At 47.8% G+C, this 24,867-nt stretch overlaps 1 protein-coding gene across 1 annotated transcript in view; it reads left to right on the top strand.

Annotated features, from left to right (window-relative positions):
• Positions 1-24,561, top strand: part of rnf182 (ring finger protein 182) — a 36,160-nt gene extending 11,599 nt beyond the window's left edge. Inside the window, exons 2-4 of the mRNA XM_078414411.1 lie at positions 2,309-2,418; positions 16,497-16,769; positions 19,482-24,561. Of these exons, the coding sequence (XP_078270537.1) occupies positions 20,062-20,799 (738 nt within the window). The 5' untranslated portion in view covers positions 2,309-2,418; positions 16,497-16,769; positions 19,482-20,061 and the 3' untranslated portion in view covers positions 20,800-24,561. The remainder of the gene's footprint in view (positions 1-2,308; positions 2,419-16,496; positions 16,770-19,481) is intronic.
• The last annotated feature ends 306 nt before the right edge of the window (positions 24,562-24,867 follow it).

Below are 24,867 nucleotides of genomic sequence, written 5' to 3'. Positions count from 1 at the left end.
TCCGTTGTTCTCAGAGTGGGCTCCTATATATCAGCGAGACCGAGAGCAGGCTGGGCGATCGTTTCGCTGAACACCTCCGCTGAGTCAGCCTTGGCCTACACGATCTCCTTGTTGCCAAACATTTTAACATCCCCTCCCGTTCCCACACTGCCCTTTCTGTCCTGGGCTTTAAGCCAAAGTAGGGGAATCGAGAACCCAAGGACACAGGTTTAAGGTTGAGGGGGGAAATATTTAATAGGAACCTGAGGGTCAACTTTTTTTTACACAGAGGGAGGAGGTATATGAAACGAGCTGCCAGAGGAGGTAATTGAGGTACTATCACAATGTCTTCACCGTGGATTGTCGTCTTGTCGAGGTGGAGAAGCTTGTGTGGTCCTGAGATCCTGAGAGCGATGCTGTCTGGAGCTACGCTCCTGGTAGGGTCACCCATGGGGGTAAGGTTGAGGGGGAGGCCCCTGACAAAGAGCAATCCAACCAAGACCTCAACGGTGGAACAGGCGGAGGATGGTGGCTGACTTTAGTGGAGCGTCACAACGGCTGGGAAGGCGGATGGATGAAGGCTGCAGCAGAAAAGGGTCCCCGGTCGTCTTGGACTCCACGCCACTGGATCCTGACCCAGATCTGCCAAAGACCGTGTGGTGGCTGTCTGTGCACCAGTCCCTCCACGTTAAACAAAGTCACGCACAGGCGTCCGACCGTATGGAGAGGACAGTCACACTCGCTTCCAGTGACCGCCGATGATGATGATCACAATGTTTAAAAAACATTTGGATCGGCACATGGATAGGATACAGTTGGAGAGATACGGGCCAAATGCAGGCAGTGCGGATGGGACATGTTGGTCGGCCTGGGCAAGTTGGGCCGAAGGGCTTGTTACCCTCTGTTACCCTCAGGTTCCTATCAAGATTTAAAGTGAGGGGGGAAAGATTTAAATAGGAACCTGAGGGATAACTGTTACACGCAAAGGGCGGTGGGTGTACGGAATGAGCTGCCGGAAGAGGTAGTTGAGGCAGGTGCTATCGCAACGTTTAAGAAACATTTAGACAGGTACATGCGTAGGACAAGTTTAGAGAGATTTGCAGGCAGGTGGGACTAGTGCAGATTTTAATTTAGTTTGGTTTATTGCCACCATCGCCAAATTTTGTAAATTAGTTTATTGTCACCGCCTAAAGTCTCTTCTTGTGTACCGAGGTACAATGAAAAGCTTTTTGTGGCGTGCTGACCAATCATCATTGTAGGCAAGTTGGGCTGTTTCCACGCTGTAAGACTCTATAACTCTAAATCTTTCCCCCTCACCAATTCAACGAAACCGGGTACATTTCATAGAAACATAAAAAAAAAAAAAACAATAGACAATAGGTGCAGGAGGAGGCCATTTGGCCCTTTAAGCCAGCACCGCCATTCAATGCGATCATGGCTGATCATTCACAATCAGTACCCCTTTCCTGCCCTCTCCCCGTACCCCCTAACTCTGCTATCATTAAGAGCTCTATCTAACTCTCTCTTGAAAGCATCCAGAGAATTGGCTTCCACTGCCTTCTGAGGCAGAGAATTCCACAGATTTACAACTCTCTGGTGCAGGAGTATAAGAAAATAACTGCAGATGCTGGTACAAATCGAAGGTATTCATTCACAAAATGCTGGAGTAACTCAGCAGGTCAGGCAGCATCTCAGGAGAAAAGGAATGGGTGACGTTTCGGGTCGAGACCCTTCTTCAGGCTGATCCAGGAACAGACTGTACAGGAGTAGGCCATTCGGCCCATCGAGCCAGCACCCCCATTCAATATGATCATGGCTGACCATCCAGAATCAGTACCCCCGTTCCTGCTTTCCCCCCCCATATCCCTTGATTCCGTTAGCCGTGCGAGCTACTGTATATCCGACTCTCTCCTCAATACATTTTGTGTTTGAGAATTTGGGCTGTGCATTATAAATAGCCCTGTTCAGTCGGAGGCTGGTGCCGCAGTCTCAGTAGGTACTGCACCTGTGAGGTGATACGTTCTCATCCACCTGAGTGCTACGTAGAGTCATATTACCCCCGGCCGTGCTAGCTGGCCTGGGGTTTAGCCACGCTCCAGACAGTCTGTGGATTGCACTGTGAACCGTCACCACCCACCCACCCACCCACCGCTGAGGCTGGGGTGGGTGTGAAGGGACTTGCAGACTGGAAAACGGGATCACTGAAACCTTCCCCACTATCGAAGCCCAGTCACTACTTGAAGGTTATCGAGCTGCAGCAGCGTAGGACGAGCCTCTGAATGGTACAAAGCTTTATTCCTTTTTTTTTTTGGATTCTCGCCGTTGCCAGGGCGACGGGGATGATCGGAGACACAATGGAGCTACAAATGTGCACTGCACAGTTGCGATGGTGGAGGGCTCGATAGAAGGCAACGCTCCGTGCAAACCGCGACATAACAGGTAACCAAAAAAAAAACAACAAAAAAGTTTCATTCTTACTCGACTTTCTGCCAACATTGAGAATGTAAATCGTTTTCTGGGCGAACCTTAAGCCAGGGAAGTGGGATGACAATAAGCAGAAACTGTGCCGTCTTGCCCTTAAACATTGCTGGTGAGGTCTGAAAGAATCTGTAACGAGATGGCAATCAGTTTGTTTCACACATCAGACCTGCAAATATCTTTTGCAAAAATGAACGGGCATTAAAATAGAAGAGTGGGCCAACAGGATATGATGCAAGTGGGCGATTTAGGGCATTTCAAAAATATATAGAGCGATCAGGATTTTAAAGCACATCCACCTCATAAAATTATTCCCATTTGACTTGAGCCTGCAAATCAACAATGCTTCCCTCAGCTTAATAATGCTTGCCAACCTTGCTCTCAGCATTAGGAAGGCAGAAGAGCAGATTGTTGAAAGGACACATAGTCCTGGGTATTTATTTCGCAAACTGTTGGAGTAACTCAGCAGGTCAGGCAGCATCTCTGGAGAGAAGGAAGGGGTGACGTTTCGGGTCGAGACCCTTCTTCAGACTGAGAGTCAGGGGAGAGGGAGATACAGAGGTAGGAAGTGTAAGGTGTGAGAATGAGACAAAGGGGATGGAGAATAGATCATCGTTAGCTCGGAGAAGGTAACAACAAAGCAAACAGAGGTAAAATGTAAACGAGGACAGAGCCTTTGTCTTTTTTTTCGCACCGTACACTTCCTTATCTCTGTCTCTCCCTCTCCCCTGACTCAGGCTGAAGAAGGGTCTCGACCCGAAACGTCACCCATTCCTTCTCTCCGGAGATGCTGCCAGTCCCGCTGAGTTACTCCAGCATTTTGTGTTTATCTTTGGTTTAAACCAGCATCTGCAGTTCCTTCCTACACATTTAGTAATGCTGGAGATGTCTTTGTCAGTGGTATCATGGTAGCTTATTTAAGTAATGGCACTAATGAAAGCTCCAAGCTAAATCCATAGACACAAATTGGACCTCTAATGGAACGGCACTGTAGATTTTGGGAATCCCCCTATTAGGGAAGGGGTGCCGTAGAAAGAAAATAGGGATGGAGTATTGCAAAGGTGTATTGAATAGCAATTTATTATTATTGAAAAATAATCAGAGTCTAAGTAACTGGTATGCCACAATGCTGAGAACTATATTCTGCACTCTGTATCTTCCCCTTTGTTCTACCTTTTGTACTTGAGTTTGACCCGATTGTATTTATGTATGGCCTTATGTCAAACACGGCTTTTCACTGTACCTCGACACACGTGACAGTAATAAACCTAAACCTAAACCTAAGATGGACACAAAATAGTGGAGTAACTCAGCGGGACAGGCAGCATCTCTGGAGAAAAAGGAATGGGTGACGTTTCGGGTTGGAACCTTTCTTCAGACTCATCACGTTCACCTATTATTCTATAATGTCACCCATTCCTTTTCTACGGAGATGTCCATGTCCTCTGGAGATGCTGCCTGACCCGCTGAGTAACTCCAGCACTTTGTGTCCATCCTCCGTATAAACCAGCATCTGCCGTTCCTTCCTACACACTAAAACCTCAAGCTTTAGGATGGCTGTAAGTTCATAAGTTCCAGGAGCAGAATTAGGCCGTTCGGCCCATCGTCTACTCCGCCATTCAATCATGGCTGATCTATCTTTTCCTCTCAAACGGAGTAGGTGCTGTCTGTACGGAGTTTGTATGTTCTCCCTGAGAGCACATGGGTTTACTCCAGGTGCTCCGGTTACCTCTCACACCCCAAAAACATGCAGGTTTGTAGGTTAATTGGCTTCTGAACAACCGTTCCTAGTGTGTGGGACAGAACTAGTGTACGGGTGATCGCTGGTCGGCATGGACACAGTGGGCCGAAGGGCCTGTTTCCACTCTGTATCTCTAAGCTAAACTACATTTTATAGCACTATATACCACAGAAAATATGAATTCTAGATGTCATTAGAAAGTGCATTTCTCATGTCGAGTTAAAATAGGTGGCACAGCTGTCGTGCGGGTTTTAGGTTAATTGGCTTCTGTAAAATATGAATTGTAGATGTCAATAAAAAGTGTTTTTTTTAATTGAAAGTTAAAATACCTCCACAGCTGAAAGCTCAGGTGTGAGTTACAGTAACTATTGCTGAGAAGAGCTTGTCATTGTGATTAGCTGTTTTAAAAGAAGTCTTCAACCTGTGATGTAAGGTGAGAAGGCCTTCTAAAGTTATCAGATGGAACTGAAGCCTGGGGAATCGCCTTTAATCTAAGGAACATCAATCATGTGCACAGTGGAGTAAGGCCAGTACAAAAACAAATGGGAAACTCAAAAAACGCTCAAATCTACGCAATGTATAGAATGAATCCCCTAACTGATTCTGTCTACTGGCACCAACAAGTTTCACTGTCCTCCTGATTAAATTTTAAACACAGAAACGTAGAAAATAGGTACAGGAGGCGGCCATTCGGCCCTTCGAGACAGCACCGCCATTCATTGTGACCATGGCTGATCATCTACAATCAGTAACCCGTGCCTGCCTTCTCCCCATATCCCTTGATTCCACGAGCCCCTAGAGCTCTATCTAACTCTCTTTTAAATTCATCCAGTGAATTGGCCTCCACTGCCCTCTGTGGCAGAGAATTCCACAAATTCACAACTCTTTGGGTGAAAAACTTTCTTCTCACCTCAATTTTAAATGGCCTCCCCTTTATTCTTCGTCTGTAGCCCCTGGTTCTGGACTACCCCAACATTGGGAACATTTTTCCTGCAACATTGGGAACATAGCAGGATGTACGTCAAATACAGGCATACACCATTCACAATAGACTATAGACAATAGGTGCAGGAGGCCATTCGGCTCTTCGAGCCAGCACCGCCATTCAATGTGATCATGGCTGATCATTCTCAATCAGTACCCCGTTCCTGCCTTCTCCCCATACCCCCTGACTCCGCTATCCTTAAGAGCTCTATCTAGCTCTCTCTTGAATGCATTCAGAGAATTGGCCTCCACTGCCTTCTGAGGCAGAGAATTCCACGGATTCACAACTCTCTGACTGAAAAAGTTTTTCCTCATCTCAGTTCTAAATGGCCTATGCCTTATTCTTAAACTGTGGCCCCTTGTTCTGGACCCCCCCCAACATTGGGAACATGTTTCCTGCCTCTAACGTGTCCAACCCCTTAATAATCTTAAACGTGTCAATTGTTCATTATACTTTATCCTAATCATCCCCGGGATTATTCTTGTAAATCTCCTCTGGACCCTCTCCAACGCCAGCACATCCTTCCTCAGATATGGGTTCACGATACTCCAAATGCAGTCTGACCAGCGGCTTGTAGAGCCCCAGCAATACATCCCTGCTTTAATATTCTCGCCCTCTCAAAAATAAATGCCAGCATTGCATTTGCCTTCGTTAATACCGATTCAACTTGCAAAGTAACCTTTTGGGAATCCTGCACCAGCACTCCCAAGTCCCTTTGCACCACTGCTTTCTGAATCCTCTCCCCATTTAGAAATAGTCTCTACCTTTACTCGTACTAGCAAAATGCAATGTGGGCTGAGGGGGCCGTTCTTGTGCTGTACCTTTCGTTGTTCTATGAGCCTCCGCTCAGTCCACCTTCACCAATCCGATCTCCCGGTGGCTCAGCGCTTCAACTCCCCCCTCCCATTCCCAATCTGACCTTTCTGTCCTGGGCCTCCTCCATTGTCAGAGTGAGGCCCAGCGCAAACTGGAGGAACAGCACCTCATATTTCGCTTGGGTAGTTTACACCCCAGCGGTATGAATATTGATTTCTCTAACTTTAGATTGTTCTTCTTTCCCTCTCTATCCCCTCCCCCTTCCCAGTTCCCCCTCTAGTCTTCCTGTCTCCGACTACATCCCATCTTTGTCCCGCCCCCCTCCCCTGACATCAGTCTGAAGAAGGGTCCCGACTCGAAACGTCACCCATTCCTTCTCTCCAGAGATGCTGCCTGGCCCGCTGAGTTACTCCAGCATTTTGTGTCTACCTTCGATTTAAACCAGCATCTGCAGTTTTTTTCCAACATTTCATTGTTCTATGTTCTTTTGTCGTGTTTTGGGATTGCAAATTCTTTGGCATAATTTATTGTTATTTTTGGAATAAAAATTAAGAAAGGTTATTTCAAATAAAGGCATCCATTTTTATGCTGCCTGACCTGCTGAGCTACTCCAGCATTTTGTGAATAAATACCTTCGATTTGTACCAGCATCTGCAGTTATTTTCTTATACCATCCATTTTTTATAACTGTTTAGTCTAGTTTAGTTTAGATTAGTTTGATTTAGTTTAGTTTAGAGATACAGCGCGGAAACAGGCCCTTCAGCCCACCGAGTCCGACACCGACCAGCGATCCCCGTACACTAGCACTATCCTACACACTAGTGAAAAGTTTTTGTTGCATGCTAACCATTCAGTTAGCACGGGCAATATGTGATTACAATCGAGCCACCCACAGTGGACAGATACAGGATAAAGGGAATAATGTTTACTGCAAGATAAAGTGCAGTAAAGTTCAATCAAAGATAGTCCAATGGTCACCAATGAGGTAGATAGTAGCTCAGGACCGCTCTCAAGTTGTTGGTAGGACGGTTCAGTTACCTGATAACAACTGGGTAGAAACTGTCCCTGAATCTGGAGGTGTGCGTTTTCACACTTCTATATCTATTGCCTAATTGGAGAGGGGAGAAGAGGGAGTGGCCGGGGTGTAACTTGTCCTTGATTATGTCTCTGGCCTTGCCGAGGCAGCGTGAGGTGTAGATGGAGTCAATGGAAGGGAGATTAGTTAGTGTGATGGTCTGGGCTGCGTCCACAATTCGCTGCAATTTCTTCAGGTGGATGGAGCTGTTCCCAAACCGTGCTGTGATGCATCGCAATGCATCCGATGCTCTGGATGTAGTTTAGAGATACAGCGCGGAAACACTCCCCTCGACCCACCAAATCAGTCAGGATCGAACCCGGGCCTCTGGCGCTGTAAGGCAGCAAATCTATCGCTACGCCACCGTGCTGCCCCATTTATATTATTATACAATATTATATAATATTTTAAGTAGTAGGAAATAAAAACTGCAGATGCTGGTTTAAATCGAAGGTAGACACAAAATGCTGGAGTAACTCAGCGGTTCAGGCAGCATCTCGAGAGAGAAGGAATGGGTGACGTTTCGGGTCGAGACCCTTCTTCAGACTGGTGTCAGGGGAGGGGGAAGAACAGAGATAGGATGTAGTCGGAGACAGGAAGACTAGTGGGAGAACCGGGAAGGGGGAGGGGATAGAGAGGGTAAGCAGGGACTATCTGAAGTTAGAGAAGTCAATGTTCATACTATATCATATTTTAATATTATTTATAATCATAAACGTCCATGGATTATTTTAATGGCTGTAGTCATCTTGCATTCCTATCCTAGAACAGTTCTACACGGCTCCAATAATCTCTCTTAATGATTTTCAAAAATATTGCTGTCCAAGGATTGCCTGGCATTTCATTAGCCATCACCATGGTTGTTGTCATGCACATCACATCTATCCTGTAGCAAATGTTTGCACATTCATCTTTGAGTGAAGGGATAATATCAGGGAATGTGTAGGTGTTCAGCAAGGGCAATCAACGGTCAATCACACAGTGTGATTGGTAGTGAAATTAGGAATTGCATACAGAACCTTAATGTGTAGAGGCCGTGGGTGCCTGGAGACCACATCCTTCTAAACTCCAGCGAGCACATGCCCGGAGTCATCAAATGCTCATCATTTGTTAACCCAAACATCTCCAGGATCATTCCTGTAAACCTTGCGCTGGTTGACATGGACTTGTTGGGCCGAAGGGCCTGTTTCCGCACTGTATCTCTAAACAAAACTAAACAATCTTAGACTAGGATAAAGGGATTAAAAGTACCATTAGCAAATTTGCAGATGACACAAAGCTGGGTGGTAGTGTGAACTGTGAGGAAGATGCTATGAGGTTGCAGGGTGACTTGGACAGGTTGTGTGAGTGGGCGGATGCATGGCCGATGCAGTTTAATGTGGATAAGTGTGAGGTTATCCACTTTGGTGGTAAGAATAGGAAGGCAGAGTATTATCTGAATGGTGTCAAGTTAGGAACAGGGGACGTACAACGAGATCTGGGTGTCCTAGTGCATCAGTCACTGAAAGGAAGCATGCAGGTACAGCAGGCTATTAAGGGGTTGGACACGTTAGAGGCAGGAAACATGTTCCCAATGGTCCAGAACCAGGGGCCACAGTTTAAGAATAAGGGGTAGGCCATTTAGAACTGAGATGAGGAAAAACTTTTTCAGTCAGAGAGTTGTGGCCTCCTCCTGCACCTATCGTTTATTGTCTATTGTCTACTAGCGTGTACGGAGTGATCGCTGGTCGACATGGACTCGGTGGGCTGAAGGGCCTGTTTCCGCACTGTATCTCTAAACTAAACTAAACAATCTTAGACTAGTGTGTACGGAGTGATCGCTGGTCGGCACGGACTCGGTGGGCTGAAGGGCCTGTTTCCGCGCTGTATCTCTAAAGCCTAAAGAGATAAAGCCCCAGCCTACCCAGCTTCTTCTAGCTTGAGGTACCGCTTAGATGATAGAGTCATACAGCACGGACACAGGCCCTTCGGCCCAGCTCTTGCATGCTGACCAAGATGCCTCATCGAGGCTAGTCCCATTTTCCTGCATTTGGCCCATTTAGACTTTAGAGGTGCAGCGCGGAAACAAGCCCTTCAGCCCACATTGTGAATCTGTGGAATTCTCTGCCACAGAGGGCAGTGGAGGCCAATTCAATGGATGAATTTAAAAGAGAGTTAGATAGAGCTCTAGGGGCTAGTGGAATAAAGGGATATGGGGAGAAGGTAGGCACGGGTTGCTGGATGATCAGCCATGATCACAATGATTGGCGGTGCTGGCTCAAAGGGCCGAATGGCCTCCTCCTGCACCTATTTTCTATGTTTCAAGGTGACCGAAACAGTAATCTTCAGAAGCAAAAGTGAAAACAAATTGCTTTGCATTTATTAAATAAAATAGTATTATCGTCTGTAGGGTATTACTTCTGTCATGTCTTGAAACAGGATCCAGGTGGTTTGTGCTGTAGTGTGAAATTAGACGTCAATCAGTCCCAGCAAATCATCTATTCTTAGTCCCACTAAAATTTACAGGTGGATCTGGATCAGATCCATTCTTGCAGACAGGACTTTAGACAAATCGTTAGAGATACGGGGTGGAAACAGGCCTTTCGGCCCACTGAGTCCGTGCCAACCAGCGATCCCCACACACTAACACTGTCCTACACACACTGGGGACAATTTACAATTTTTTTTACCAAAGGCAATTAGTCTACAAACTAGCACATCTTTGGAGTGTGGGAGGAAACCGGAGAAAACCCACGCGGTCACAGAAAGAAAGTACAAACTCCGTACAAACAGCACCCGCAGTTACGATTGAACCTGGGTCTCTGGCGCTGTGAGGCAGCAACTCTACCGCTGCACCACCGTGACCTTTGACACCCTTCGTAGTCATGAACCTATCAATTTCCACTTTAAAAATACCCATTGACTTGGCCTCCACAGCCGTCTGTGGCAACGAATTCCACAGATTCACCACCATCTGGGTAAAGACATTCCTCCTCATCTCCTTTCTAAAGGTGCGTCCTTTTATTCTGAGGCTGTGCCCTCTGGTCCTAGACTCTCCCACTAGTGGAAGCATCCTCTCCACATCCACTCTATCCAGGTCTTTCATTATTCGGTAAGTTTCAATGAGGTCCCCCCCTCATCCTTCTAAAATGAATGTTGAAATGAATAGAACCAATTTTGGATGCAGGGTTTACTGTGTGTCTTGAATTGCATTATCAGTTTAATGCATATGACCGAGTACAAACATTCACCCCAATTTCTTCTGCTTTTGAAATCCTACTCCTACATAGATTACCCCCAGTGTTTGATTTGCTTTGGTGCTCATTTATACAGTACAATCCTTTACTCTTCTATTCAATTTAGTTCCTAGTTTGCTGTGAAGGCCACAATGCACTTACATTGAATTAGAGTCATCCAGCGTGGAAACAGGCCCTTCAGCCCAACTTGCCCACAGCAGCCAACACTGGTTCTACCTGCCTGCATTTGACCCACATCACTCTATCCCTTCTTTAGACAGAAGATGGTGAATCTGTGGACTTCATTGCCACAGTCGGCTGTGGAGGCCACATGGATATCCTATCCATGCCCCTGTCCAACTGTTGCCTAAACGATACAATGTTCATATGTTATATGAGCAGAATTAGGCCATTCGGCCATCGTTAACTCCGCCATTCTCCCTCCCAACCCCATTCTCCTGCCTTCTCCTGATAACCCCTGACACCCGTACTAATCAAGAATCTGCCAATCTGCGCCTTTAAAATACCCAATGACTTGACCTCCACAGCCGTCTGTGGCAATGATTTCCACAGATTCACCACATTCTGGCTAAAGAAATTCCTCCTCATCTCCTTTCGAAAGGTACATCCTTTTATTCTGAGGCTATGGCCTTTGGTCCTAGACTCTCCCTCTGGTGGAAACATCCTCTCCACATCCACAATAGTACCTGCGATGGGAGAGATGGAAAAAGAGACCTGATTAATTGGTTTAATAAAATGTTAGATCCTTGGCAGAAAGAGAGAAACATTCAGAAAGAGAGTTTGGCTAGTTTAGTTTAGAGATACTGCGCGGAAACAGGCCCTTCAGCCCACCGAGTCCGCGCCGACCAACGATCCCTGTACATTGACACCACCCTACACACCTACGGACAAGTTTACATTTTATACCTAGCTAATAAACCTACAAGCTTGTATGTCCTTGGATTGTGGGAGGAAACCGAAGATCTCGGAGAAACCGAAGATCTCGGAGAAAACCCGCCCTGGTCACGGGGAGAACGTACAAACTCCGTACAGATGGCACCTGTAGTCAGGATGGAACCCAGGTCTCTGGCGCTGTGAGGCAGCAACTCTACTGCTGCGCCACCGCGCCGGGTAATTTACACTAATTTATTTATACCTCCATCACACACTGTTAGAGAAACCAGAACGGATCTGATTCATGAGCCCTGAAATTACAAACCTTTGTTTCTTCCTGCTGAAAATCACACCTGAATCTTTGATTCCCACACCTTTTACAGCTAAGCCATGTCTACAGTGGAAGAGTGCTGCTTCAGAACAATCATTTATGTCTATAATTAACCTGGAATAAATTAGTGTTGGGGCAAAGAGAGGAATTATCTGAAAGTGTTTCATGTAAAATGGACAAACTTGCATTGTTTTCTCTGGAACTCTACCGCTGCGCCACCGTGCCGCACATTTGAGGACATTGGACTGTCTGTGGAACTGATGCACCACAATAGTGGGTACAATATTCTGCACTCTGTATCTTCCCCATTGCTCTATGTTTTGTGCTTGAGTTTGACTCGATTGTATTAATGTATAGTATTACCTGACCTGATTGAACAGCACTCAAAACAAATCTTTCCATTGTCCACATGATAATAATACACCTGAACCTGCGGTTTTGGCGGCACGATGGCGCAGCGGTAGCGTTGCCGCCTCACCGCGCCAGAGATCCAGGTTCGCTCCTGACTACAGATGCTGTAACCTGCGTGGTTTTTCTCCGAGATCTTTGGTTTCCTCCCACACTCCACAGAGACGTCTGTACGGGAGTTTGTACGTTTTCACAGTGACCCCGTGAGTTTTCTCCGGGCGCTCCGGTTTCCTCCCACACTCCAATGGCGTGCAGGTTTGTAGGTTTATTGGCTTCTGTAAATTGTCCTAAGAGTGTTAACGGCGTGTTAGGAATTGTCCTAACGGCGGCACGGTGGCGCAACGGTAGAGTTGCTGCTTTACAGCGAATGCAGCGCCGGAGACTCAGGTTCGATCCTGACTACGGGTGCTGTCTGTACGGAGTTTGTACGTTCTCCCCGTGACCTGCGTGGGTTTTCTCCGAGATCTTCGGTTTCCTCCCACACTCCAAAGACGTACTGGTATGTAGGTTAATTGACTGGGTAAATGTAAAAATTGTCCCTAGTGTGTGTAGGATAGTGTTAATGTGCGGGGATCGCTGGGCGGCGCGGACTTGGTGGGCCGAAAAGGCCTGTTTCCGCGCTGTATCTGAAATATGAAAAAAAAAAATAAGTGTTGGGTAGAACTAGTGTACGGGTGATTGCTGATCGGCATGGACTCGACGGGCCGAAGGGCCTGTTTCCATGCTGCATCTCTAAAATTAAATTAAATAAAATATAAATAAATGCATTCCTTTATTTGGCCCACACTGGGGAAATTTTCACTGTTACAGCAGCAAAGTGGATAGCAAGAGATCGTTCATTATAAATAAAAATAAAGACAAGGATAAATTGTCATCAATTTAATGTGTATTCCTTAACTGTTACTGTTGACTGGTCTGCTGGGAGCAGTGCTGGTTGTGCAGTTTCACAGCAACGGGAAGGAAGGGCCTCCTATATCTCTCCTTCACACACTTATCTCTCCTTCACACACACACGAGTCTGTCACTGAAGGAGCTATTCAGTGCAGTGACAGTGTCCTGTATGGGGTGGGAGTCGTTGTCCAGCAGCGATGTTATCTTTGCCATCATCCTCCTCTCTCCCACCGCCTGCACTGAGTCGAGGGGGCAACCCAGGACAGAGCCGGCCTTCCTGACCAGCTTGTCGAGTCTCTTCCCCTCCACCGCTGAGATGCTGCTGCTCCAGCAGACCACACCAAGAAAATGGCTGATGCAACCAGTGTTGTGGAAGGTCCTTACGAGTGCCCCCTGCACTCCAAAGGACCCGAGTCTCCTCAGCAGATAAAGTCTGCTTTGGCCCTTTTTGTATAGCGCATTGATGTTTTCGGTCCAGTCTAGTTTATAGTTGAGGTAAACACCCAGGTACTTATAAGAGTCCACCCTCCCGATGTCCATTCCCTGGATGTTCACCGGTGTCGGGGGACCTGGTTGCGCCTGCGGAAATCCACCATCATCTCCCTGGTTTTCCCCGTGTTGATCCGGAGGCGGTTCCGCTGGCACCAGTCCACAAACCCCTTGATCAGTTCTCTGTATGCCCTGTCATCGTCGCCCGTGATGAGATGTGGAGCATTAAGGAAAAGTTATCTCCTGCTAAACCTGTGGCGAGTTGGTAAGTGTGTGTTACACTTTCGGAGGTTGAATGTAAGGTAAAACAGTACTGTTAATTGCAAGACCCTTAACAACATTTTAGTACAGATGGATCTTGTTTAGTTTAGTTTAGAGATGCAGATGGGTAACAGCCCCTTCAGTCCACCGAGTCCGCGCCGACCAACGATCCCCGCACCTTAACGCTACCCTACACACACTAGGGACAATTTACACTTATACCAAGCCAATTAACCTACAAACCTGAGGTATTTATTCACAAAATGCTGAAGTAACTCAGCAGGTCAGGCAGCATCTCAGGAGAGAAGGAATGCAAACCTGCTTCAGTTCCCTGAAAGTAACAACTCAACACCTAACGCAACAACCTTTCTCACAATGTCCGCAAGACATAGTGATGGCTGAGAATTGTGGATGTAGCCCAGACCATCACACAAACCGCCCTCCCTTCCACTGACTCCATCTACACTTCACGCTGCCTCGGCAAGGCCAGCAGCATCATCAAGGATCAGTCTCAACTCCCTCTTCTCCCCTCTCCCATCAGGCAAGAGTTACACAAGTGTGAAAACGCACACCTCCAGATTCAGGGACAGTTTCTTATCAGGCAAACAACCATCCTATCAACAACTAGAGAGTTGTCCTGGAACTAGAATCTACCTTACTGGAGAACCTTGGACTATCTTTAAAAGGACTTTACTGGACTTGATCTTGCACTAAACATTGAATGTATTTACTTCACAAAATGCTGGAGTAACTCAGCAGGTCAGGCAGCATCTCAGGAGAGAAGGAATGGGTGACGTTTCAGGTCGAGACCCTTCTTCAGTCTGAAGAAATAAATACCTTCGATTTGTACCAGCATCTGCAGTTATTTTCTTGCACTAAACATTATTCCCTTTATCCCGTCTCTGTACACTGTGGATGGCTCTGTGAAGGCATTATCTCCAATTACTTCAATTATGCATACGTTGGCATGTACAGCAGAAAAAGTCTATTTGGCCCATCTAGTCTATGCTGGCAAGGAACTCCAGATGCAGGAATCTTGCATAGAACACAAAAATGGCACAACGGTGGAGTCTCTGACTTACAGCATCAAAGACCCGGTTAGATCCTGACTACAGGGGCTGTCTGTACGGAGTTATCCGTTCTCCCCGGGACCATGTGGGTTTTCTCTGGGTGCTCTGGTTTCCCCCACACTCCAAAGATGCACAGGTTTGTAGGTTAATTAGCTTTGGTGAGAATTGTAAATTGTCCCTAGTGTGCAGGATAGTGCTAGTGTACGGGGATCGCTGGTCAGCGTGGACTCTGTGGGCTGAAAGGGCCTGTTTCATAGATTCATAAGTGATAGGAGCAGAATTAGGACATCAAGTCTACTCTGCCATTCAATCATGGCTGATCTATCTTTCCCTCTCAACCCCATTCTCCTGCCTTCTCCCCATAGCCTCTGACACCCGTACTAATCAAGAATCTATCTATCTCTGCCTTAAAAATATCCATTGACTTGGCCTCCACGGCCGCCTGTGACAATGAATTCCTCAGATTCACCACCCTCTGACTAAAAAAATTCCTCCTCGTCTCCTTCCTGAAGGAACGTCCTTTAATTCTGAGGCAGTGGCCTCTGGTCGGAGACTCTCCCACTAGTGGAAACATCCTCTCCACATCCACTCTATCCAAGCCTTTCACTATTCGGTAACTTTCAATGAGGTCCCCCTTTCATTCTTCTATACTCCAGCAAGTACAGGCCCAGTGCCTTCAAACGCTCATCAAACGTTAACCCAATCATTCCTGGGATGATTCTCGTGAATGATTTCCACGCTGCATCTCGAAACAAAAACCAAAACGAAACTAACCAGGTGCGGCAGCATCTCTGGAGGACATGGATGGCGATGTGTTGGGTTTTTATGACCAGTCTTCAGTCTATGGTGGTCTCCATGTTCCACTCAGGCCTCTATGCATCTCCCTCATATAAATTAATCAACATAAATCTATCCACTGCTCCTTCATATATTTGTCTAATCTCCCCTAAATGCATCTAAACTGCCCGCCTCAAACACTCCCCGTGGAGATGAACGTAATTGTAGAATCTAATTTCCGATATCCCTGGGCAAATATCAATCTCTCATGAAGTAAAGACAAGTCCCACCCTGGCCACTCCCCCGTCTCCCCTCTTCCATCGGGCAAGAGGTACAGAAGTGTGAAAACGCACACCTCCAGATTCAGGGACAGTTTCTTCCCGGCTGTTATCAGGCAACTGAACCATCCTATCAACAACTAGAGAGCGGGGATCACTGGTTGGCGTGGACCCGGTAGACTGAAGGGCCTGTTTCTGCGCTGTATCTCGGAACTAAACTAAACTAGAGAGCGGTCCTGAGCTACTATCTACCTCACTGGAGACCTTTAGTCTATCTTTAATTGGATTTTATTGGACTAGCACGGTTTGGGAACAAAGATCACAAGAAAATGCAGTGAATTGTGGACGCAGCCCAGACCATGAAACAAACCAACCTCTCTTCCATTGACTCCATTTACACCTCACGCTGCCTCTGCAAGGCCAGCAGCATCATCAAGGACTAAGTTGCACCCCGGCCACTCCCTCTTCTCCCCTCTCCCATCAGGCAAGAGGTACACAAGTGTGAAAACGCACACCTCCAGATTCAGGGACAGTTTCTTCCCGGCTGTTATCAGGCAACTGAACCATCCTACCACAACCAGAGAGCAGTCCTGAACTACCATCAGCCACATTGGAGACCCTCGGACTATCTTTGATCAGATTTTACTGGACTTTATCTTGCACGAAACGTTATTCCCTTTGTCATGTATCTGTATACTGTGGATGGCACGGATGTAATCATGTATAGTCTTTCCGCTGACTGCTTTTCACTGAACCTCGCTCGGTACACGTGACAATAAACTAAACTCAACTATTTTTCATTACTCAGTCACGGTGAACTATTTTTCTGGGCTCGGCCGACAGCGTCTCATCTCTGAGTCAAAACATCAAGCATTCAAGCAACACTCCAGGAACTGAACACACCCCCCAACCTGGGACTCACAGTATCTTCTGAAAGCAAGGTGTTATCTTTCAGATTAGCTGTTGAATCAAGGAGCGATCTGCTTGCTGAGCCAAATGTAAAAGATCCCATGGCGTTACCTGAAGAAGGAGATTGAATTCTCACGGTACCTTGGCCAATATCCATCCGACGAATAAACAGGTAAGCTGGTCATTTGGGCTCAATGGCAGAGTACGGCAGACACAAAAAGCTGGAGTAACTCAGTGGGACAGGCAGCATCCCTGAACAGAAGGAATCGGTGATGTTGCTATTGAGGGAGTGCAGCGTAGGTTCACGAGGTTAGTTCCCCGGGATGGCGGGCCTGTCATATGTTGAAAGAATGGAGCGACTGGGCTTGTATTCACTGGAATTTAGAAGTGTAAGAAAATAACTGCAGATGCTGGTACAAATCGAAGGTATTTACATACAGTGAGTTCTGCATGGGTACAAGAGGTAGCACCAATGCAGTCGTCAATGTAGCGGAGGTAGAGTTCGGGGATGGGGCCAGTGTACGTCTGGAACAGGGATTGTTCGACGTACCCGACAAAGAGGCAGGCGTAGCTAGGGCCCATGCGAGTGCCCATAGCTACGCCTCTGGTTTGGAGGAAGTGGGAGGAGTCAAAGGAGAAGTTGTTAAGGGTAAGAACCAGCTCTGCTAGGCGGAGGAGAGTGTTGGTAGATGGGGATTGGCTGGTTCTATGGTCGAGGAAGAAACGGAGGGCTTCGAGACCATCCTTATGGGGAATGGAAGTGTAGAGTGACTGGACATCCATGGTAAAGATGAGGGAGTGGGGGCCTGGGAACCGGAAGTTATCGAGGAGATGGAGAGCGTGTGAGGTGTCTTGGACGTAGGTGGGGAGGGATTTGACCAGGGGGGATAGGATGGAGTCGAGGTAGGTGGAAATAAGTTTGGTGGGACATGAATTTAGAAGGATGAGAGGTGATCTTATAGAAACATATAAGATTATTAAGGGATTGGACACGCTAGAAGCAGGAAACATGTTCCCGATGTTAGGGGAGTCCAGAACCAGGGGCCACAGTTTAAGAATAAGGGGTAGGCCATTTAGAACTGAGATGAGGAAAAACTTGTTCACACAGAGAGTTGTGAATCTGTGGAATTCTCTGTCTCAGAAGGCTGTGTAAGCCGATTCACTGGAAGCATTCAAAAGAGAGTTAGATAGAGCTCTTAGGGCTAGCGGAATTAAGGGGTAGGGGGAGAAGGCAGGAACGGGGTACTGGTTGTGGATTATCAGCCATGATCACATTGAATAGCTGTGCTGGCTCGAACGGCCGAATGGCCTCCTCCTGCACTTATTGTCTATGTATCTAAGACCCTTCTTCAGACTTATTGAAGTCATTGAAGGCAGAGTATTGAAGTGGGGAGGTCATGTTGCAGTTGTACAAGACACAATTGGTGAGGCTGCATTTAGAGAATTGCGTTCAGTTCTGGGCACCATGTTATAGGAGAGATGTTGTGAAGTTGGAGAAGATTTACAAGGATGTTGCTAGGACTCGAGGGCCTGAGCTATAGGGAGAGGTTGAGTAGGCCAGGACTTTGTTCCTTGGAGTGCAGGAGGATGAGGGGTGATCTTATAGAGGTGTACAAAATCATGAGAGGAATAGATCGGGTAGATGCACAGAGTCTCTTGCCAAGGGTAGGGGAATCGAGGACCAGAGGACATAGGTTTAAGGTGAAGGGGGGAAAGATTTAATAAGAATCTGTGGGGTAACATTTTCACACAAAGGGTGGTGTATATATGGAAAGTTGTACTTTTTAACTGCATTAAAAAATAAGTATGCAAGAACTACCAGATAGGGCGGCACAGTGGTGCTTCTGTAGAGTTGCTGCCTTACAGCGCCAGAGACCCGGGTTCCATCCTGATCACGGGTGCAGTCTGTACGGAGTTTGTACGTTCTCCCTGTGACCGCGAGGGTTTTCTCCTGGCGCTCCAGTTTCCTCCCGCACTCCAAAGACATGTGGCGTTGTAGTTTAATTGGCTTTGGTTAAAAATTGTAAATTGTCCCTAGTGTGTAGGATAGTGCGAGTGTGCGAGTGTGATCGCTGGTCGGCACGGACTCGGTGGGCCGTCGGGCCTGTTTCCGTGCTGTATATCTAAAACTAAGAAGCTAAAACTGTAACACACGAGGGACTTTTTAACACAGGGGGAGGTGGGTGTACAGATGGAGCTGCCAGAGGAGGTAGTTTTAGAACACCTAAGACATATGGACAGGTACATGGATGGGAAAGGTTTAGAAGGATAAGGGCCAAATGCGGGGAGGTGGGGCAAGTGGGAGAGATAGATCACCCATGATTGAATGGCGGAATAGACATTTGGAGATACAGCGTGGAAACAGGCCCTTCGGCCCACCTGCCGACCAGCAATTACCCCGTACACTAGCACTATCTTACACATACTAAGGACAACTTACAATTTTAACGATTAGAATTTAGTGAGTTTAGAGATTCAGTGTGAAAACAGGCCCTTTGACCCATCGATTCCACGCCGACCAGCGATCACCCAAACACTAGTTCTATGTCATCCCACTTTCCCATCCACTCCCCACACACAAGGGGCAATTTACCAAAGCCAATTAACCTACAAAACCTGCACGTATTTGGAACATGAGAGGAAACCGGAGCACCCGGAGAAAACCCATGCGGTCACGGGGAGAAGGTACAAACTCCGTACGGACAGCGCCCGTAGTCAGGATCGAACCTGGGTTTCTGGTGCTGCGAGGCAGCAATTCTATCGCTGCCCCACCGTGCCGCATGGGGGCCGAATGGCCTAATTCACCTCCTAGAACTTATGACATCTGAGCGGATTTTACATTTCAGTACAATAAAACATTATGCAAACATTTTTCTCTCTGCAGTTAATCGGACAATTGGTTCATTTGGGACTGTCAGCATCAAAAGCAGCCCTGCTTTCTCTCTGGAATATCGTGAGAGCAGCTGAAGAATTGCCCAATTTCAGCCCTTCATCTGGACGGTTCCAAGGTTTTACATGGCATTCACCTCATATTTCGCTCGGGCAGCTTACACCCCAGCGGTATGAACATTGACTTCTACAACTTCAAGTAAACCTTGCTTTCCCCCTCTCTCCATCCCTCCCTCACCCTAGTTCTCCGACTGGTTTCACTGTCCTGAATTTTGCGGATTGTATGCCTCGTGTCACCTTCCCCTCTGCCAACGATGAACCATTCTACATTTCCCTTGATCACCGTCCGCTTTGATCTGTCGTTCCCTTCCTTGTCTCTGGGCTCCCTCTCCCCTGACTCTCAGTCTGAAGAAGGGTCCCGACCCGAAGCGTCACCCGTTCCTTCTCTCCAGAGATGCTGCCTGTCCCGCTGAGTTGATCCAGCATTTTGTGTCTGCCGTCGGTGTGAACCAGCGTCCGCCTGGTCCCATTGCTTCCCGCTGAGATAGATCCCTGCCCGCCGAGGGACGGTCACGATGAGCGGCCAGACGGTGGAGGTGTCCGCTGAGAAGCAGCTGTTTGCCCCCGAGGAGCTGGAGTGCAAGATCTGCTACAGCCCATACAACCTGAAGAACAGGAGGCCCAAGTTGCTGGAGTGCTTTCACAGGGTGTGCTCCAAATGCCTGTACAAGATCGTCGACTTTGGCGACTGCTCCCTGGGCATCATCAGTTGCCCCTTCTGCAGGTACGAGACCAGCGTGCTGGAGGACGTGGGCGGCCTCCCGGACGACACCAACGTGGTGGCCACCCTGGCCTGCAAGGAGCGGAGCCGGCGGCTCAACCTGGACAACCCGTCCGAGCTGCTGCTGTCCCCGAAAAGGCTGGCTTCCTTCCCCAGCCCCTCCCGCGCCTCCTCCAACTGCCTGGTGATCACCATCATGGAGGTCCAGAGGGACCCCCCTCAGTCGCAGAGCCCGGCCCCGGCCATGGAGTTCTACAACACCAGCTTCGACTCCATGGGCTCCATGTCCCGGCAGTGGGCGGTTTGGAACTGCACGCCCCTCCTGTGCCAGACGGTGGGCAGAATCCTGGTCTGGTTGCTGGGCCTCCTGTACTTCAGCTCGCTGCCCCTGGGGGTCTACCTGCTGGTGATCCAGAAAGTCACACTCGGCATCATCTTCGTCAGCCTGGTCCCCTCCAGCCTCGTCATCCTGATGGTCTACGGCTTCTGCCAGTGTTTGTGCCACGAGTTTTTGGATTGCATATCTTCCTGAAGGGCAAAAGGAAATCTCAGAGTAAGTGTGTGAGCTGCCGGGTGGGGTGGCGACGTGGTGAGGAGTTGAGGGACCTTGTTTCATGTTAGGCCGGGGTGGTGAACTGTGTAACTGTTGCCCTTGTACGTAACTGAAGAGACCCTCCCTGGCGGTAGTAGATTATGTACGTTCTCTGTTACTTTATTTGCCACGTGCACCACCGAGGTACAGCGAAATTCATTTCTGTATGCAGTTCAGTACAAGTATCACTATACATAAGCACTTCAGGGGTTATAGGGAGGAGGCAGGAGAATGGGGTTAGGAGGGAGAGATAGATCAGCCGAGGACAGCTTGTACTCGCTGGAATTTAGAAGATTGAGAGGAGATCTTATAGAAACGTACAAAATTCTTACGGGGTTGGACAGGCTAGATGCAGGAAGATTGTTCCCGATGTTGGGGAAGTCCAGAACAAGGGGTCACAGTTTAAGGATAAGGGGGAAGTCTTTTAGGACCGAGATGAGAACGTTTTTTTTCACACAGAGTGGTGAATCTGTGGAATTCTCTGCCACAGAAGGTAGTTGAGGCCAGTTCATTGGCTATATTTAAGAGGGAGTTAGATGTGGCCCTTGTTGCTAAAAGGATATGGGGCTATGGAGAGAAGGCAGGTACGGGATACTGAGTTGGATGATCAGCCATGATCATATTGAATGGCGGTGCAGGCTCGCAGGGCCGAATGGCCTACTCCTGCACCTATTTTCTATGTTTCTATGATTGAATGGCAGAGTAGACCTGATGGGCCGAATGGCCTAATTCTGCTCCTATCGCTTGTGACCTTAGATGCGTCTTCGATGAGCATCTCAGATGCAGTGCAAGTGCACAGCAGCGGTGCACTGAGACAGTGTTTAGAGCCGCCAGTTTGGCGCCATTTTCAAGTCCCAGTTGTTGTCAGTGCAGGGTTCTCGGCCTGACCACGAAGGCCTGTTGTCATGGCGACGTTGCAGGGTCGGCCTGGCCAAGCATAGGCGTGGTGTCCTCCGCCTCTGCTCCACCGCTGTAGGCTGCGTCCGGTCCACGCGCTCGGCCTCTTGGAGCGGCGCCCGGTCCAGCCCAGCCCGCTGCAGGACTGGTAGGTGCTGCTACAGAACATCTCCTCGGGATGTGATATATATATATATATATATATTGTGATGTCTTGAGAGGTCGGGAGCTTTTCTCTTGAAGGTTGGGAGGTGTGGGTGCCGGAAATGAAGACAAAAAAGTTCTTGTTTTCAAACTTAAATTCCATATATTTAGTCTTTTCCAAAGACAGGTAAACTTAATTGTTTGCAGACAGGTACACAAAACCAAAACAGGTAGTTAAATCAAAACTGTAGCTTGCTGCCTTCTTATAAAAATATAACTCAAACACTGCTTCTCTCCCTGTCTGCTCCAGTCGTTGTCTCTCTTTTTAAATACACTGCTTCTCTTCCCTTTTAGCTCTCTCACTGAGGCAATCAGCTCATCTGGTTCAGCTGGGCAGCAATCAGTGTCAGCAGCAATCAGCGTCAGCAGCAATCAGTGTCAGCAGCAATCAGTGTCAGCAGCAATCAGTGTCAGCAGCAATCAGTGTAAGCAGGGCAGGCAGCCCTGACTATGGGTTTTGTAGTCTTTTGCTGGCAGCCATGATGGTTTGTAGTCCTTGTTGCATCCACCGGGAGGAAATGTATCTCCCCTCTATGACTCTACCTCTCATGATATCACAATATATATATATATATATATATATATATATACTCTTGCTGCACATTTTATCGAGTATAATCAAGCGTTTCGAAGAACGAGCGGGGCAATAAATCATTCTCGTTATCACGTTGAGAGATGGGTAGGAGCATTTTAACAAAACCCTTAATCTAAGCAGTCTATGGCCTTCTGATAGGAGTGGATCTAACCCAATCCGTATATATCATGTGGTATAAATCCTGAGGAATAGTGTTAATGTACATCATAAAACATGCTGACAAATGGGTTATGAATTCTCTAGCACTTAGTATACTGAGTTCGCCAATAAAATAATTTAAACCAGATCTTCCTGATGGGTGGCATGGTGGCACAGCGGTAGAGTTGCTGCCTCACAGCCCCAGAGACCCGGGTTCGATCCTGACCACAGGCGCAGTCTGCACGGTGTTTGTACGTTCCCCCCATGACCTGCGTGGGTTTTCTCCGGGTGCTCCAGTTTTCCCCCCACACTCCAAAGACGTGCAGTTTGTAGGTTAATTGCCTTCAGTGATAATTGTAAATTGTCCGTAGTGTGTGTGTAGGATAGTGTTAGTGTTCGGGGTGATCGCTGGTCGGCACGGACTCGGTGGGCCGAAGAACCGTTTCTATCAACTATACTAATCGAAGATCTTATAAAGCAATAATCTATCGTCTGAAAGGAAGAGAGATATGCCTTGTTTTGTGAGAGTGCTATCGAAGTGTGTAACATATACACGGATCAGCCAAAACATTATGACCACTGACGGGCGAAGTGAATAACATTGATTATCTTATTACAATGGCACCTGTCAAGGGGTGGGATATATTAGGCAGCAAGTGAACAGTCAGTTCTTGAAGTTGACGTGTTGGATGCAGGAGAAATGGGCAGGAGTAAAGACCTAAGCGACCTTGACAAGGGTCAAATTGTTATGGCCAGACGACTGGGTCAGAGTATCTCTGAAACGGCAAGGCTTGTGGGGTGCTCCCGGTCAGCAGTGGTGAGTACCTACCGACAGTGGTCCGAGGAGGGACAAACCACAAACCGGCGACAGACAGGGTGTTGGGCGCCCAAGGCTCATCGATGCGCGAGGGCAACGAAGGCTATCCCATCTGGTCCGAACCGACAGAAGGTCGACTGTGGCACAAGTCACAGAAAATGTTAATGGTGGTCACGGGAGGAATGTGTCACAATACACAGTGCATCGCACCCTGCTGCGTATGGGGCTGCACACAGAGGACCAACAGCATATTAGGCAGGTGGGCATAATGTTTTGGCTCATCAGGTCACAATGTTTTGGCTGATCAGTGTATAAAGAAGGTAGTTTACGATCGAGGGAATTGGAAGTAGGAAGGTTAACGGTGCTATCAGAAGCAATGAGAGGAGGACTAATGGCAGATGCTTGTTGCAGTGTTTGCAAGCATGGTTCTCAGTTCAGTTTCAGTTCAGTTTAGCTTATTGTCACGTGTACCGAGGTACAGTGAAAAGCTTTAGTTGCGTGCTAACCAATAAGCGGAAAGTCAATACATGATTACAATCGAGCCGTTCACAGTGTACAGATACATGATAAGGGAATAACGTTTAGTGCAAGGCAAAGCCAGCAAAGTCCGATCAAGGATAGTCCGAGGGTCACCAAAGAGGTAGATAGTAGTTCAGCACTGCTCTCTGGTTGTGGTAGGATGGTTCAGTTGCCTGATAACTGCTGAGAAGAAACTGTCCCAGAATCTGGAGGTGTGCGTTTTCACACTTCTGTACCTTTTGCCTGATGGGAGAGGGGAGAAGAGGGAGTGGCCGGGGTGGGACTGGTCCTTGATTATGCTGCTGGCCTTGCCGTGGCAGCGTGAGGTGTAGATGGAGTCAATGGAAGGGAGGTTGGTTTGTGTGATGGTTTTATACTTTGGGAAGGCAACAGTATAAAATGTCATTTGATTGAGGGTGGTGGGCAGGGGTTGCCAACTGTCCCGTATTAGCCGGGACATCCCGTATTTTGGGCTAAATTAGTTTGTCCCGTACGGGAAACCGCCCTTGTCCCGTATTAGTAGGGTTGCCAACTTCCTCACTCCCAAATACGGGACAAAGGGTGACGTCACCAACCCACGCCCCACGTGACCTCACCCAGCCAGCGGCCACGTGCTCCCGCTCCACCAATGGCGGTTGCCATTGGTGGAGCGGGAGCAGGTGGCCGCTGGCTGGGTGAGGTCACGTGGGGCGTGGGTTGGTGACGTCACCCTTTGTCCCTTATTTGGGAGTGAGGAAGTTGGCAACCCTAGTGGTGGGTGTATGGAACGAGCTGCCTGATGAGGTAGTTAAGTCATGTGCGATAACCACATTTGGACAGGTGCACGGATAGGACAGGT

The sequence above is a fragment of the Rhinoraja longicauda genome, chromosome 2, assembly GCF_053455715.1.
Source record: "Rhinoraja longicauda isolate Sanriku21f chromosome 2, sRhiLon1.1, whole genome shotgun sequence".
In the NCBI taxonomy this organism is placed as follows: domain Eukaryota; kingdom Metazoa; phylum Chordata; class Chondrichthyes; order Rajiformes; family Arhynchobatidae; genus Rhinoraja; species Rhinoraja longicauda.
This window is presented reverse-complemented; position numbering and strand designations above follow the sequence as displayed.